Source organism: Coregonus lavaretus, assembly GCF_964263955.1.
Source record: "Coregonus lavaretus genome assembly, contig: HAP1_SCAFFOLD_312, whole genome shotgun sequence".
Lineage (NCBI taxonomy): Eukaryota > Metazoa > Chordata > Actinopteri > Salmoniformes > Salmonidae > Coregonus > Coregonus lavaretus.
In genome coordinates this window covers 510,131-528,531 of record NW_028160464.1, presented here as the reverse complement: position 1 = coordinate 528,531, position 18,401 = coordinate 510,131, and the positions used below count along the sequence as shown (strand labels likewise).

Here is an 18,401-nt window from a genome sequence, read left to right as displayed (position 1 = left end):
GCAGAAGACTGCATTAGCTACATCGCAGCCTGCTAGCCAGGTTTTTCGTTCGTACCAATTTTTGGAAAATCCTCGGGTGTAGGACTTTCCCCCTTTAGTAGAAACCTGTTGAATTATTAAATTTGGTCTGGGAGGTCCTAATTGTTTCATTGCCAATTTATCTTGATTTGTTCGCCGACAAAAAGGAACTTCTTTCAAAGAGACAATCGAGTTGCACTGAACGCTAGCCATCTTGACAGTAGTACGTGAATTGATTGACGCTGCTACCCGCTCTTTTCTTAGTTACGTTCATGGTTATGTTACGTATGACGAAAGCGCGTAAGTGCAAGCCCTCCCGGAACCCATAGAGATTGTATTGAAAGCTCTGATATTTGAAAAAAAAAGATTTTACATGAGAGTCTATGAGAGACTTCTGGGGCGATTTTCAACCTGACTGAAATCGCCCCAAAAGGGGCGGGGCCATTTGAAGCACGACTTTAGCCTGATTGGACATTTAGTGGCAGATCAGACGTCTACATTAGAACACTGATAACTACTGTTGCCATGATATAATTGATTAGAAAAAAAATCCCTTCCTTTTCCCGTTTGGCAGTGCGTCGCCCATATCGCCCTAATGAACACACCGCCCCTGCATGTACTGTTATAAAATGTGTGTAATAGCTGTTGTAATATGTGTAACATTATCCGTATGTGGCCTAAACTATGCACATGTCCTTCCTGTCATGAACCATGTCCACCCTGTCATGGAAGGCTTGCTGACAGAGTGGACAATGACAGGGTGGACATTTTTGGCTAATGTTAGCATTTAATGAGCACATGGTGGACCTTCACTTAGCAACATACTACAGTTAGCAAGCTGACTGTGTACTGTTTTACAAATATATTTCAAAGTTCTGATAGGTTTTTCTATCAATTGATATTTCACTATGACAGAGTGGACATGTTAAGCTTGACAACATCCAACTACACACATAATATGATGAAAATTATGAAACATAAGTGTAAATACTTACTCTGCAACTAGACACTGCTTCAGCCTTCATTGAAGAAAGACAAAATGCTCGTAGTGATGTCACTGAAAACATCAGTGGGTTTCTTAAAGGGGCAGTTACCCCATAATGACAGGGTGGACAGCAATTTCAGGGACACATGCAAAATGTTCAATATGATTATGAAAATACAATATACATGATCAAAATTACTTGTTTTATCAAATAACTTATTGTGGACAGTAAAACCATGTAAATTTTTTTTTGATTTAGTATCATTTAACCACTTATTACACACACTGTAGTTAGCAGAGCAGTGTGTGGGACATGCCAAAATCACCTACATCCAATGAAAAAAAATTAATAAAATGAAGGAAACACTTTTTTAGAGACTTATCATTCTACTGATATGTGTGCAAATGTTTGGCCACTTATAATAAGACCTCAGACTTTCATTATTCTGCTACATTTTCATGATGACTGAGTGAGTCTGATGAGGACACCAAAGGCACCTACCTCATAGTGATATTGACTCATCTACGAGCGTTATGTTTTCTGTTGTTGCAAACAGGAGGACGGGGGAGTCCATTGACAGCTTTGTCACTAGGCTAAGGGAAAAGGCAGCTACATGTGACTATGGTGCTTTAAGAGATGAACTGATCAGAGATAAGATAGTGCTTGGAATAACTGATGAACACCCGCAGACGTTTGCTGAGAGAACGTGACCTGACACTGGTCTTGGCAGTGGAGACATGCCGTGCAGCAGAGCTTACGGATATACAGATAAGGTCCATGGAGCTAGAAAGGCAACATATGGACAATGTCAATGCTACATTCAGGCAGCCAGTAAAGAAATTCCCTTTTGCCACAGCTAATGCTAATACTACAGCCAACTCTGCAGTAGACAACCCCAATGCATGCCGATATTGTGGCATTTCTCATGGGACGAGGAAAAGAACACTGCCCAGCCTATGGAAAAATATGCAAATCCTGTGGTACAGCTAATCACTTCGCAAGGTTCCTGCATGAAAAGCAAGAGAAAGGAGGGTAAAGTGCACTCCATTGAAATAAACACAGACGAAGGGAACAACAGCACAGAGGATGTATATGCTAGCGAGTGCATAAGGGCAAAAGGAAAAAAATGGCTTGTCACTCTGCTACTTAATAATAAACCACAGCAATGCCAGCTAGATTCAGGGGCCACATGTAACGTTATGAGCCTTAAAGATAAAAGGAGGCTCGCGCCCAGAGACAAACTCACACAGAGTAGCACCAAGCTGAAACTGTATTCAGGCCAGTTCATGACCTCTTTAGGCTTGTTTGTGAGTGTGTTTTACGTGGCCAGAAACACACTCTTGAGTTTGAAATAGTTGAGGCTAGTCAACAGCCATTACTGTCAGGTTCTACATGCGAGCGCCTTGGGCTTATTAACTTCACCATCCCAGCTGATCTTAACATTATAGACAAAGTCCAGGCTGGGCCCCTGAGCAAGGAGACTCTCCTAAGCAAGTACCATGATGTCTTCAACGCACCGGTCGAGTCAGTTCCCGGCGAAGTCCACTTTGAGTTGGATGCAGCAATCCAGCCTGTCCAGTGTGCACCCCGCAATGTACCAGTGGCCATGAAAGCAGCTACGAAGGCTCAGCTTGACAAATACGAAGCAGATGGCCACATCATATCTGTCACCGAGCCTACAGACTGGATAAGTAATATGGTTATCATCAAGAAACCAGACAAGCTACGGATATACATTGATCCTAAACACCTCAACCGGGCTCTGAGACGTTCACATTACATTATGCCCACGTTGGAGGATGTTATTTACAAGCTCCCAAAGGCCAGAGTCTTCACGCTCGTGGACGCCAGAGATGCCTTCCTGCAGTGCAAGCTTGACGAGCCCAGCAGCTACATGACCACCTTTTGGACACCCTGGGGCAGGAAGAGGTGCTTGAAGCTCCCGTTTGGTGTCTCCGTGGCTCCAGAGGTGTATCAGCGGAAACAGCACGAGCTGTTGATGGGACTCAGTGGCGTGGAACCCATAGCAGATGACATCCTCGTAGTGGGCTGTGGGGACAGTGATGAGGAGGCAGAATGTGACCATGACGCCAAGCTGCTGGCCCTGATGGTCAGATGCAGACAGGTCAAGCTAAGGCTAAGCATAAAAAAGCTTCAGTTTAAAGTGCCAGAGGTTCGCTTTCATGGGCACATCTTGTCCTCCACCGGATTGAAGGCGGACCCAGAAAAAGTGAAGGCTGTCTTGGATATGCAGCTTACAAACAGAGCAAGTGGATGTTGAACACATCAACCAGGCTGACTACCTCAATGTTACGGACCAGCGCCTTATACAAATCAGACAGCACACAGACAGGGACGAGCAACTCCAGGCATTGAGGTCTGTGATTCTGATGGGCTGGCCCGACTGCAAGGAAGAAACTGCTTTAGCCACCAGAGAATATTGGCCAGTCAAAGAAGAGCTCAGTGTTCAAAATTGAGTAATATTCAAGGGTCAGAGAGTCGTTATTCCCCGGTCTCTGCGCCCTGAGATGTTGGCGCGCTTCCACTCAGGTCACATAGGAGGTGAGGCCTGTTACAGACAAGCACGTGACACACTGTATTGGCCAGGAATGCAGAGTGAAATCAAAGACTATGTCAGTAAATGCACAATCTGCAATGAATATGCCATTGAGCAACAGAGAGAGACGATGATGTCCCACGTGCTACCAATGCGCCCCTAGCAGATAGTAAGTCTAGATCTCTTCCAGCACAGTGGCAAAGACTTTCTGCTGGCAGTTGATCATTACTCAGACTTCTGGGAGATTGACCTCCTCCCCGACCTCTCAGCAGAGACAACGATCAAACGCTGCAAGGCTCAGTTTGCCCGCTATGGCCAGCCAGATAGGGTAATTTCAGATAATGGACCCCAATTCTCCGGATGTGAGTTCCGAAAATTTGCTGCAGAATGGGAAAATCGAGCTCGTCACATCATCACCACGACACCCAAAAGCGAAAGGGAAGGCTGAGTCGGCAGTCAAAATCGCAAAGAACCTCTACAAAAAAGCTCTGCGAGAGGGCAAAGATGCCTGGAAAGCAATCCTGCAGTGGCGCAATACCCCGACAGAAGGCATGGATAGCAGCCCGGCCCAGCGCCTCATGGCACGGCGTTTAAAAGCAGCTCTGCCAGTAGCAAGCACTCTCCTGGAGCCATGTGTGGTGACAGACGTGCTGGTGAAGCTACGTCACAGAAGACAGGTCTCCAAGTTCATCTACGACAAATCTGCAAAATACTTACCTGAGCTCAGGGTGGGTGAAACGGTGCGAATGAAGCCACTACCAGGGGACCGGACGGGCCTCTGGAGACTCGGATCCTGTGTACAGAAAGTGGCACCACGCTCCTACTTGGTCGAAGTGAACGGATCACTGTACCGTCGTAACAGGGTTGACCTTCGGATTGCTGAGCCAGCATCTACTCAGAACTCTGATGGTCATAGGGGTCGCATGACAAAAGACGGAACCCCAGCAAGTCACATGGGGCCTGAGGCACTGGGCGAAGAGCCAGGGGATCACCGGTCGGCCACTCCCTCGCCCATCAATACTCCCCTTAGACAGTCAGGTGACACGCCTGTGCGGGAGCCCGCAGTCCACGCAGACAAGCCCCCTGTCTTTTCACGCTGCGGGCGTCTGTCCCAGCCACCAAAAATACTTAATATGTAGGTTTCTCATTAGGGATTGTTGACAGACAGTGATAAAAGTGAAGAAAGTATCAAAATGTGTTAAGTGGTTAACTGCTTTTTTTTAAATAAAAAATAATAAAAAATAATACTAAACAGTTGATGTTGGAAATTACTACTAGGTTTGTTTTGTTAGTGAATTGACAGTTCCTGTCCTATTTTATAAAAGGGAAGATGTTATAATGATTCCATCTGTTGGTAAATGTAAATTACTGCAACTCCAGTGTTTTACCGGTGTACTTGAGATACCCGGATGTAACGCAATATACTGAACAAGACTGGTTACTCGCATCAATGCCTCTGCCTCGTTATTTAACATTCAAACAGTAGGTGGCGGCAATAGTCCAACTCGGCCATAAAACCTTGAAGAAGAAGAAGAAGCAGTAGAACTGTGCTGTGAAGACGATAGCTTTTCTGTCCGTTTCAAATGTATTACTACAGGTATGTAATAGCGCGTTTAAACTTTCTAATATCGAAAGAACATGTCATAACATGCTAGTTAACAAATCCGTCAAAGTATTATCACGCTTGGTGAAGGTTTTATGTGTTATGTTTGTGTCAAACCGAGTAAAGAACGTGATAAGTCACATCGCTGGAGACTGGGTTTCTGAGGGAATGAAACATTATTTAGTCAAGATAAATTCATAAAGAATCAATTTATTTGAGATTTCTGAATTCGTTTTACATGTTATTGTTTTTTTGGGTACATTGTTTTTAACGATAAAATGGCGGCGCCTCTCGGTCAGCGTCAACGGACTTCAGTGAGAACAGTGTCGGTGCAGAGAGAAAATGTCACGGTCGACCAACTGTTTTGAAGCTGAATGTAATGATTAGCAGTTTTCTACATGTGTAGTAATATTCAGACACATTCAGTTGTTTCTATCTTATCTACATTTGATACTATGGTGTGAATGGGAAATAATATTGTTTTTTGCGAGCGAAATCACATTTTATTGGTCATACGCGACAAATACTACGTGTAGACTTTACAGTGAAATGCCTACTTACGAGCCCATTACCAATAATGCATAGTTTAAAAAATCTAAGACAAATATTTGATACATTCAAAAGTAAATAGTAGCACATAAAAAACAACGAGGCTATATACAAGGAGTACCAGTACCGAGTCAATGTTCAGGGGTAATTAAGGTAATACAGTATGAATCTGCAGTGTTAATTGAGGTAATACAGTATGTACATGTAGGTAGGGTGAAATGTGACTAGGTAATCAGGATATATAATAAACAGAGTAGCAGCAGCTTATGTGTGTTTGTGGCGTCAATATGCGTGTGTGTGTGTGTTGAGTGTCAGTGTAGTTTGTGTGGAGCAGGAAGTGTGCATAGAGTCAGTGCAAAACATTTTAGATAAATAATAAAAAGGGGGTCAATGTAAATAGTCCAGGTAGCCATTTTATTAACTGTTCAGCAGTCTTATGGCTTGGGTTACAAATTGTTCAGGAGCCTTTTGGTCCCAGACTTGGCGCTCCGGTACCGCTTGCCTTGTTGTAGTAGAGACAACAGTCTATGACTTGGTTGGCTGGATTATTTGACAATTTTTAGGGCCATCCTCTGACACCGCCTGGTATAGAGGTCCTGGATGACAGGGAGTTCGGCTCCAGTGAATTACTGGGCCGTACGCACTACCCTCTGTAGCGCCTTGCACTCGAATGCAGAGCAGTTGCCATACCAAGCGGTGATGCAGCCAGTCAAGATGCTCTCAATGGTGCAGCTTTTTGAGGATCTGAGGGCCCATGCCAAAACTTGTCAGCCTCCTGAGGGGGAAGAGGCGTTGTCGTGCCCTCTTCACGACTGGTGGTGTGTTTGGACCATGATAGGTCCTTAGTGACGTGGACACTGGGGAACTAGAAGCTCTCGACCCGCTCCACTATACCCCCGTCAATGTGAATGGGGGGGCGTGTTCTGCCCTCCGTTTCCTGTAGTCCTCGATAAGCTCCTGAGTCTTGCCCATGTCGTCGGTGATCAGGCCTACCACCGTCAGCAAACTTAATGATGGTGTTGAAGTCGTGCGCAGCCACGTAGTCGTGGGTGAACAGGAAGTATAGGAGCATGCGCCCCTGAGAGGCCCCGTGTTAAAGGTCAGCGTGGAGGATGTGTTGTTGCCTACCCTCACCACCTGGGGGCGGCTCGTCAGGAAGTCCAGGAGCCAGTTGTTCAGTCCCAGGGTCCTTAACTTAGTGATGAGCTTGGAGGGCACTATGGTGTTGAACGCTGAGCTGTAGTCAATGAACAACATTCTTACGTGGGTGTGCCTTTTGTCCAGATAGTGCAATAGAGATTACGTCATCTGTGGGGCTGTTGGGGCTGTAGACTAATTGGAGTGGGTTTCTGGGATGATGGTGTTGATGTCAGCCATGACCAACCTTTCAAAGCATTTCATGGCTGCAGATGTGAGTTCTACGGGGCAGTAGTCATTTAGACAGGTTACCTTGGTGTTCATGGGCACAGGGACTATGGTGGTCTGCTTGAAACATGCAGGTATACAGACTGGGTCAGGGAGAGGTTGAAAATGTCACTGAAGACACTTGCCAGCTGGACAGCACATGCTCCGAGTACGCGTCATGATAATCCGTCTGGCCCGGCGGCTTTGTGAATGTTAACCTGTTTAAAGGTCTGACTGTTTAAAGGCTATGGAGAGCGTGATCATACAGTCGTCCGGAACAGCTGGTGCATTCACTCATGGTTCAGTGTTGGCTGCCTCGAAGCGAGCATATAAGTCATTTAGCTTGTCTGGTAGGCTCGTGTCACTGGGCAGCTCTCGGCTGGGTTTCCCTTTGTAATCCATAATACTAGTGCTGAGCGATTAGTGCGATTTTTAGGTTAGTTTCGGTTCGATTATTAAAAAAGAATCACAGATTTGAGTTTCAATTATGTATTTTTTACATGAAATAAGTAATGAAATAATGACAATGATTTTAGAGCTTTTTAATGGAAATTCCAAAGGCCAAAATAGTGAACATTCAATTGCCAAAACATTGAAAATATTCCTTTGTCTCTGTCAGGTCCACATTTGGTAGACATTTAAAAAGTAGAAAGTTACTATGAAAAAACTAAATATTTCAGTTGTGTATATTATACTGAACAAAAATATAAACCTAACATGTAAAGTGTTGCTCCCATGTTTCATGAACTGAAATAAAAGATCCCAGAAATTTACGTTTATTTAGCTCAAATTTTGTACAGAAATCCCTGTTAGTGAGCATTTCTCTATAGCCAAGATAATCCATCCACCTGACAGGTGTGGCATATCAAGAAGCTGATTAAACAGCATGATCATTACACAGGTGCACCTTGTGCTGGGGACAATAAAAGAGCACTCTAAAATGTGCAGTTTTGTCACAACACAATGCCACAGATTTTTGAGGGAGGGTGCAATTGGCATGCTGACTGCAGGAATGGTCCACAGGATCTGTTGCCAGAGAATTTAATGTTTATTTCTCTACCATAAGCCGCCTCCAATGTCGTTTTAGAGAATTTGTCAGTATGTCCAACCGGCCTCACAACCGCAGAGCAAGTTTAAACACACCAGCCAAGGACCTCCACATCCGGCTTCTTCACCTGCGGGATCGTCTGAGACCATCCACCTGGACAGCTGATTACATTTACATTTACATTTTAGTCATTTAGCAGACGCTCTTATCCAGAGCGACTTACAGGAGCGAACTAAGGATTAGCTCTGCATGGACTAAAGCCCTTTAGTGGGAGAAAATTCATTCTGATTTGGCTGGGCCCCAGTGGGTGGTCCTCCCATGTTTTTAAAAATGTATAAACTGCCTTAATTTTGCTGGACCCCAGGACGAGTAGCTGCTTGCAACAGCTAATGGGGATCCATAATAAATACAAATACAAAATGCACCCCTTCCCAGTCATGTGGGGCGGCAGGTAGCTTAGTGGGTAAGAGCGTTTTGCCAGTAACCGAAAGGTCGCTGGTTCTAATCCCCGAGCCGACTAGGTGAAAAATCTGTCGATGTGCCCTTAAGCAAGGCACTTAACCCTAATTGCTCCTGTAAGTCGCTCTGGATAAGAGCGTCTGCTAAATGACTAAAATGTAAATGTAAATGTATGTGAAATCCATAGATTAGGGCCTAATGAATTTATTTAAATTGACTGATTTCCTTATATGAACAGTAACTCAGTAAAAACGTTGAAATTGTTGCATGTTGCGTTTTATATTTTTGTTCAGTATACTTAGTTTCTAATTGATTACTTCAAAGAAGATAAGGCATTCCTTCACGAACTGTCTCTCCCTCTCGTGATTGTGTTTACATTCCTCTCTCATGCTGTCTGTGTATCTACTCTAACGTAGCAGACGTAAAAGTACCCTTCTAGAGATCTGTATCTTTCCGAGTCGGGGGGGGGGGAAACAGGCGCAATGGATTATGGTCGTTGTAGTGAATTACCACGTTTCTGCACTGAACTAGGTTGAATATTTGCTTACTGAAAACTACAACTCACTTTAGCCCAGCGTACCACATACTGTAGTTCCTGACTTGATTTCTCTCGTTAATGATTTGATTTCTCTCTAGAAAGACGGAGTGTTGGGCTCACGCAAAAAAAAAAACACTAAATGGAATTCTAGTAATTGAACCGTAGTCAGTTGTTTAATAACACAAATAAATATAGAAACACTAAAATAATACAATGTAGACAAGGTTATTCAGGAAAATAGAACATAGTGCTGCCTAAAAGTGGCGCAGTGGTCTCTCCTGAGTGGCGCAGTGGTCTAAGGCACTGCATCGCAGTGCTAACTGTGCCACTAGAGATCCTGGTTCGAATCCAGGCTCTGTCGCTGCCGGCCGCGACCGGGAGACTCATGGGCGGCGCACAATTGGCCCAGTGTCGTCCAGGGTAGGGGAGGGAATGGCCGGCAGGGATGTAGCTCAGTTGATAGAGCATGGCGTTTGCAACGCCAGGGTTGTGGGTTCGGTTCCCACGGGGGGCCAGTAAAAAAAAAATAAATGTATTCACTAACTGTAAGTCGCTCTGGATAAGAGCGTCTGCTAAATGACTAAAATGTAAATGTAAAACAAACTGCAACCTTGTACTAAATGGATTTTGACTCATTTATGTATTTATGTGAATTTAAGTGCACACACTTTATGTGAATAAATGAATGTTTTGTTGTCAATGATTAGTTACCTGATATATGGAAATTAGATTAACAATAAAAATTGAATATATTTTTTGAGAATACAGAAAGTGCCAGAACTGTCAAGACAATAACTTTAGTGTCTGTTTCTCATTATTACTACAGGACGGCTAGAATTAAGTCTGAGGCCGGTAACATCAATAGTGAGAACAAACCCAGCCTGCCACTCTCCTTCCACACTGAGTCCAAACCTACAGTCACTGGGTCCTGATTGTGACAGTGGAGCCCAGTTTGCTAAGCAGGATCCAGAGATGGCATCAGTGAAGCTGGAAGACTGCAGTCAAACACTGGAGCTGAATGTCAACATTAAAGATGAAGAAGAGGAGGAGAAGATTGGGAAATGTGTTTCTCGTGGTAAGAGCAGGTTCTATCTAACTAAGTTTGTGTTATTCAACTTCCCAATGTGCAATCAAAGTTGCAGTAGAACTGTTTCATGATGAACTGTTTCAATGAGAAGGTAGATATTATTTCATGCTATTGACACTTACATGGTTTGACACCATTATTGCCAGCATGTGTTTTATTCACTATCTGGAGTGCTCAGAGTGTAGACTAAAGAAGTGAAGTAGACAAACTGCCAATGTTTTAAAGTTCTATGAAATGAGTCTGTGTAGTTACTAACCCTTGTGATAGTGAGTAGAGGATGATATGGCTCATCATTTTCATGACCTTGTCCCCTTTTTAGTTTTTGACTCCTACCCAGTTTTAAAATAGTTTTATTCCCCTTTTGTAATTGTACAGCCTACTTATATGAATGCATATATCTTATGGTACAGCCAGAAGAGGACTTGCCACCCCTCAGAGCCTGGTTCCACTTTAGGTTTGTTTCCGAGGTTGCTACCTTTCTAGGGAGTTTTTCGTGGCCCCTGTGCTTCTACATCTGCATTGCTTGCTCTTTTGGGGTTTTAGGCTGGGTTTCTGTAAAGCACTTTGTGACAACTGCTGATGTAAAAATGGGCTTCGTAAAATACATTTGATTGACATGTACAGTGGGGAAAAAAAGTATTTAGTCAGCCACCAATTGTGCAAGTTCTCCCACTTAAAAAGATGAGAGAGGCCTGTAATTTTCATCATAGGTACACGTCAACTATGACAGACAAATTGAGGAAAAAAATTCCAGAAAATCACATAGTAGGATTTTTAATGAATTTATTTTCAAATTATGGTGGAAAATAAGTATTTGGTCACCTACAAACAAGCAAGATTTCTGGCTCTCACAGACCTGTAACTTCTTCTTTAAGAGGCTCCTCTGTCCTCCACTCGTTACCTGTATTAATGGCACCTGTTTGAACTTGTTATCAGTTTAAAAGACACCTGCCCACAAGCTCAAACAGTCACACTCCAAGCTCCACTATGGCCAAGACCAAAGAGCTGTCAAAGGACACCAGAAACAATATTGTAGACCTGCACCAGGCTGGGAAGACTGAATCTGCAATAGTTAAGCAGCTTGGTTTGAAGAAATCAACTGTGGGAGCAATTATTAGGAAATGGAAGGCATACAAGACCACTGATAATCTCCCTCGATCTGGGGCTCCACGAAAGATCTCACCCCGTGGGGTCAAAATGATCACAAGACTGGTGAGCAAAAATCCCAGAACCACACGTGGGGACCTAGTGAATGACCTGCAGAGAGCTGGGACCAAAGTAACAAAGCCTACCATCAGTAACACACTACGCCGCCAGGGACTTAAATCCTGCAGTGCCAGACGTGTCCCCCTGCTTAAGCCAGTACATGTCCAGGCCCGTGCTAGAGTGCATTTGGATGATCCAGAAGAGGATTGGGAGAATGTCATATGGTCAGATGAAACCAAAATAGAACTTTTTGGTAAAAACTCAACTCGTCGTGTTTGGAGGACAAAGAATGCTGAGTTGCATCCAAAGAACACCATACCTACTGTGAAGCATGGGGGTGGAAACATCATGCTTTGGGGCTGTTTTTCTGCAAAGGGACCAGGACGACTGATTCGTGTAAAGGAAAGAATGAATGGGGCCATGTATCGTTAGAATTTGAGTGAAAACCTCCTTCCATCAGCAAGGGCATTGAAGATGAAACTTGGCTGGGTCTTTCAGTATGACAATGATCCCAAACACACCGCCCGGGCAACAAAGGAGTGGCTTCGTAAGAAGCATTTCAAGGTCCTGGAATGGCCTAGCCAGTCTCCAGATCTCAACCCCATAGAAAATCTTTGGAGGGAGTTGAAAGTCCGTGTTGGCCAGCGACAGCCCCAAAACATCACTGCTCTAGAGGAGATCTGCATGGAGGAATGGGCCAAAATACCAGCAACAGTGTGTGAAAACCTTGTGAAGACTTACAGAAAACGTTTGACCTGTGTCATTGCCAACAAAGGGTATATAACAAAGTATTGAGAAACTTTTGTTATTGACCAAATACTTATTTTCCACCATAATTTGCAAATAAATTCATTAAAAATCATACAATGTGATTTTCTGGATTTTTTTTCCTCATTTTGTCTGTCATAGTTGACGTGTACCTATGATGAAAATTACAGGCCTCTCTCATCTTTTTAAGTGGGAGAACTTGCACAATTGGTGGCTGACTAAATACTTTTTTTCCCCACTGTATATCACACCAACTGACTGGTTCTTCTGATGTTGTTCACACAGGAGACCATGTTGAGACATTCTCTACATCCAGAGAGCAACAGCAGGAAGATCACAGAGCTAAGAGGTCTCACCACTGCCCACATTGTGAGGAGATTTTCCCAACGTTGTCAAAGCTAAAAATACACCTAAAAATACACACAGGAGAGAAGCCTTACTACTGCTCTGATTGTGGGAAGAGTTTCTCCCAATTGTATACCTTAAAAACACATGAGCGCATACATACAGGAGAGAAGCCTTTCTACTGCTCTGACTGTGGGGATAGTTTCTCTCAAAAGAGCAGCTTAAAAGCACACCAACAAATACATACAGGAGAGAAGCCTTACTCCTGCTCTGATTGTGGGAAGAGTTTCTCCCGATCGGAAACCTTAAAATCACATGAACGTATGCATACAGGAGAGAAGCCTTACTACTGCTCTGACTGTGGAAAAAGTTTCTCCCGGTCTGATAACTTAAAATCACATGAACGTATACATACAGGAGAGAAGCCTTTCGTCTGCTCTGACTGTGTAAAATGCTTCAAAACATCAACTGAGCTAAAACTACATCATAGAGCACACACAGGAGAGAATCATTACTACTGTTCTGACTGTGTAAAATGCTTCAAAACATCAACTGAGCTAAAGCTTCATCAGAGAACACACACAGGAGAGAAGCCTTACTCCTGCTCTGACTGTGGGAAGAGTTTCTCCCGATTGGATACCTTAAAAATACATGAGCGCATACATACAGGAGAAAACCCTTACTCCTGCTCTGACTGTGTAAAATGCTTCAAAACATCAACTGAGCTAAAAGTACATCAGAGAGCACACACAGGAGAGAAGCCTTACGTCTGCTCTGACTGTGTAAAATGCTTCAAAACATCAACTGAGCTAAAAGTTCATCAGAGATCACACACAGGAGAGAAGCCGTACTCCTGCTCTGACTGTGGGAGGAGTTTCTCTTACCAGAGCAACTTAAAAACACACCAACGTATACATCAAGTAGAAAAGCCACATCAGTTCTCTAAGACCTGCTAAGATTAGTCACTCCATCACTTAATTCTCATCTCATAAAATAAGTTGTAACGTTGAATTGGATCAAATGAAGAAAGCGTAGAACACTATTGTAATCCTATTGTTTCTCACTGTGAGAGAACTGTGCAGAGGAAAGGGAACGTTATAGAATGTTAGCATCTCTTTACTGATCAGTGTGCACCTTGTCAGTTTTGATAGCTTCTACTGTAAAGATATTGAGATGACCTTGGATTTGCCCTTAGTGTTGAATACCCTCTGTGAGGCTTCTCATTTAGAAAACAAACACTATAGTCTGCAAGTTGACTGGGTGGTACTGTTTTCCTCTCAGCCTGGTCTGACTCTGTCTGTGGGGAGAATCTCATCACGGAGGACTTTAGCATTTTAGCTAATTAGCAACTTTGCAACTACTTACTACTTTTTAGCTATTACTTAGCATGTTAGCTTAGCATGCAACTACTTAGCATGTTAGCTAACCCTTCCCCTAACCCCATTTAACCCTACCTTAAACCCCTAACCTAGCTAACGTTAGCAACAACACATTGGAATCCATAACATATCATACATATTACAAGTTCGTAACCTATTGTATGAATAGCAATGCGTAACAGAACATACACATTTTAATTCGTAACATACGATACGTCCTACAAGTCGTAACTAAAATAGAAACGCAACAATTTCCAAGATTTTGCTGAGTTACAGTTCATATAAGGAAATCTGTCAATTGAAATAAATAAATTAGGCCCTGATCTATGGATTTCACATGACTGGGCAGGGGCGCAGCCATGGGTGGGCCTAGGAGGTCATAGGCCCACCCACTTGGCCCAGCCAATCAGAATGAGTTTTTCCCCACAAAATGTCTTTATTACAGACAGAAATACTACTCAGCACCCCGCCCCCCTTCCCCTCAGACGATCCTGCAGGTGAAGAAGCCGGATGTGGAGGTCCTGTGCTGGCGTGGTTACATGTGGTCTGCGGTTGTGAGGCGGGTTGGACGTACTGCCAAATTCTCTAAAACGATATTGGAGGCGGCTTATGGTAGAGAAATAAACATTGAATTATCTGGCAACAGCTCTGGTGGATATTCCTGCAGTCATCATGACAATTGCACACTCCCTCAAAACTTGAGACATCTGTGACATTGTGTTGTGTGGCCTTATTGTCCCCAGCACAAGGTGCACCTGTGTAATGATCATGCTGTTTAATCAGCTTCTTGATATACCACACCTGTCAGTTGGATGGATTATCTTGACAAAGGCTGAAATGCTCACTAAACAGGATGTAAACAAATTTGTGCACAACATTTGAGAGAAATAAGCTTTTTACGCATATGGTACATTTCTGGGATTTTTTTATTTCAGCTCATGAAACAAAACTTTACATGTTGCGCTTATATTTTATTTCACTTTATATTATACGACATGTATTACATTGGTAAGCCAATGTAATGTAACATAACATACATGATTTTTTTTGTAACATACGTTTTGCTCTGAGACCAGGTTGTCCCTCTGCAGTATTCTGTTGGAATGAGCTAGTAGACACAACATGTATCAGACAGAGATGGTGTGATGATCAGTTTTCACCATTAGTTTGGGGGGATTATTTTAGCTATTAGTTTTTTTTTCAATTGCTTAAGCACAATTTTGAAAACGGGGCCCGGTTTTTCAGACCCCTTCACACAATGAGCACAACACTACACCAAAGTAGCACAACACCTCAGATCATTTGCAAAATGGAACGCTGTTGTCAAAACTATACAATGTCTTCTAAAAACCTTATTGTGATGTCATAACATAAAACCCAACCATCATATGGTCTGATTCTGTTTGAATCAGTTAGACACTCCTGTGCTCAACCTTAAAACACTTTTAGCATTTACACAGAGAAAGTGTAAAAAATAATTCACCAACACTACATGACCCCCAATTGTGCAGACTAATTAAAATATGTATTTATTTTCATGTACTCAAGTCAGTCAATAATGAACATTTCAACAAAACATTTTCCAGTTTTCATACAGTATTACTGAACGTACCATTGCACTGTAAGCTTACAGTAATACTGTAACAAATTACATATCCAGTTCAGTACCGAATAAAAAAAGAAAAATAAGCTAAACATCTCTCCGCCTAGCTGGATCTGGCCACAGGGCCTCGTCAACATCACAGGCTATATTTTCATTTGCAAGGCAACGTGGGAAGAATCTTTTGGAGTGATGAATCCACCCTTGTATGGATGCTGTTTCAATTTGATCACATGCTTCCACCATAGATTGAATGAGGGCCATCTGGACATAGGGCCGGAGATCATAAACCTTCCACCGCCATGCTGAGAAGAACTCGTCGATGGGGTTTAGGAAGGGGGGAGTATGGTGGAAGGTATTGAACTGTAAATTGTGGGTGTTGATGAAACCAGTTTTGGACCAGAGCAGAATGATGGAAAGCTACATTGTCCCAGACGACAATGAATTGCATCTGGTCCCTTTGGTTTGCTGCTCTGATAATATTGTGTAATCTGTCTAAAAATGTAAGAATGAGGTCAGTGTTTTAAGGACCCAAGTTGGCATGGCAGTGGAGGACCCCATTCTGTGTAATGGCAGCACAAAGGGTAATCTTACCCCCACGTTGCCCTGGTACATTGACAATAGCCAAGGATGTTTCTTCCCCTTCTTCTCACTGTTGTCAGGTTAAATCCAGCCTCAATGTATATAATGGGGGGAAAAAAGTATTTAGTCAGCCACCATTTGTGCAAGTTCTCCCACTTAAAAATATGAGAGAGGCCTGTAATTTTCATCATAGGTACACGTCAACTATGACAGACAAAATGAGCATTTTTTTTTCCAGAAAATCACATTGTAGGATTTTTAATGAATTTATTTGCAAATTATGGTGGAAAATAAGTATTTGGTCAATAACAAAAGTTTCTCAATACTTAGTTATACCCTTTGTTGGCAATGACACAGGTCAAACGTTTTCTGTAAGTCTTCACAAGGTTTTCACACACTTGCTGGTATTTTGTGATGTTTTGGGGCTGTCGCTGGGCAACACAAGACTTTCAACTCCCTCCAAAGATTTTCTATGGGGTTGAGATCTGGAGACTGGCTAGGCCACTCCAGGACCTTGAAACGCTTCTTACGAAGCCACTCCTTTGTTGCCCGGGCGGTGTGTTTGGGATCATTGTCATGCTGAAAGACCCAGCCACGTTTCATCTTCAATGCCCTTGCTGATGGAAGGTACCTATGATGAAAATTACAGACCTCTCTCATCTTTTTAAGTGGGAGAACTTGCACAATTGGTGGCTGACATACATTTACATTTTAGTCATTTAGCAGACGCTCTTATCCAGAGACTTTCAGAGACTTTCAACTCCCTCCAAAGATTTTCTATGGGGTTGAGATCTGGAGACTGGCTAGGCCACTCCAGGACCTTGAAACGCTTCTTATGAAGCCACTCCTTTGTTGCCCGGGCGGTGTGTTTGGGATCATTGTCATGCTGAAAGACCCAGCCACGTTTCATCTTCAATGCCCTTGCTGATGGAAGGTACCTATGATGAAAATTACTTTTTAAGTGGGAGAACTTGCACAATTGGTGGCTGACATACATTTACATTTTAGTCATTTAGCAGACGCTCTTATCCAGAGCGACTTACAGCTGACTAAATACTTTTTTCCCCCCCACTGTATAAACTCATGCGGGACTTCCTCTGCATCCATTTGCAAAACTCTCTGAAATACAGCAAAAGATCACATTGTGTAGATCAATTTACTGTAGGTCTGCTATACAGTAAAATTACATGTACATTAAAAAGGTTGTGTGTGCAGTACACAATACTACAGTCAGTGAACAAAACGTACCACCACATATTCACACCGCAGGCCTTTCAACCTGTCTGAATTTCTTTCAAATGGCACTTTTATACAGTTGTGTCATCAGAACTTGGAAGTTTTTTTAAGGATACGGGCTATTGTTGACAGAGAGACATGTTGGACATTATTGAAAATTCGGTGATCATTGACAATATGGGCTTGAATATCTCTAAGTCTGATTGCATTATTGGCCAAAACCAAGGTTTATGATCTCTCTCTCTCTCTTGCTTCTGTGTGAATATGGGGCCCCTCCCTCCTTGGTGTTCTCGACGTTCAATCCTATGTTGGCCAAACAAAATACATGTAGCTTACTGTAACATGATAGAGGAATAGATACCAAAACTGTTGATAATAGTACATGCAGTAAGCTATGGATTTTCTGTTGACAGAAGATAAGTTTCTCACCTGTGCTCTTGACGAAATGTCCGAGCTATTGATGCCACTGTGTACCTGCTTAGGTTAGGCTGTACTCTCAGTCCAGCCCCCCTCAGTGTTAGTCCGTGGTTTATTACATGGGTCCACAATTGTAGCACGAATTTTGTTTAAATAGATTTGGTTGTCGTCTTCTTCTTCTTTGTGCATGTCCTACCCCTCCTCCAGGTCTTCCTCTTCCTCTGACACCGTCCATTGTTTTGGAAGACAGGTGGACTTACCTGTTGCCTTTTTTATAGTGCTTAAACCTGATTGGTGTGTCTACAATTAAGCACCAGTGTGTGTGCACACCTGGTGGCTGTGTTTAACCAATTGGTTCATTTGAAAGCCTTTGCTTCGAAATTGCATAGGAAATGACATCATGGTACATTTCTGTGTCTCAAATGCATACAAGTGTGTTTTAGTGTTTTGCAAAAAGTGTGAAGCTTACAGTTGTGCAAATCTAGGCCTGTGTTTTGCTCCTTGAGTGTAAGGTTTTGCTAATTGTGGGAAAGTTTTAATTTGAGTGTGTAAGCAATTGAAAAAAACTGTAAACAACTTTGTTTAATGATACACAGGCTATAAAAACGATGACGTGTTT

General features: G+C 42.8%; 1 protein-coding gene across 1 annotated transcript; it reads left to right on the top strand.

Annotated features, from left to right (window-relative positions):
- Positions 1-5,096: 5,096 nt before the first annotated feature.
- Positions 5,097-16,972, top strand: LOC311121775 (uncharacterized protein). Its single transcript, XM_084196226.1, has 3 exons — positions 5,097-5,158; positions 9,989-10,237; positions 12,509-16,972. The coding sequence occupies exons 2-3, from the start codon at positions 10,135-10,137 to the stop codon at positions 13,522-13,524; spliced, it is 1,119 nt and encodes a 372-aa protein (XP_084052352.1). The 5' UTR covers positions 5,097-5,158; positions 9,989-10,134; the 3' UTR covers positions 13,525-16,972.
- The last annotated feature ends 1,429 nt before the right edge of the window (positions 16,973-18,401 follow it).

Excerpts from the sequence above, each read along its gene's own strand:
- LOC311121775 (XM_084196226.1), top strand. The coding sequence starts at position 10,135 with ATGGCATCAGTGAAGCTGGAAGACTGCAGTCAAACACTGGAGCTGAAT. Across the intron at positions 10,238-12,508 it reads TGGGAAATGTGTTTCTCGTG|GAGACCATGTTGAGACATTC; the intron begins GTAAGAGCAGGT and ends TTGTTCACACAG.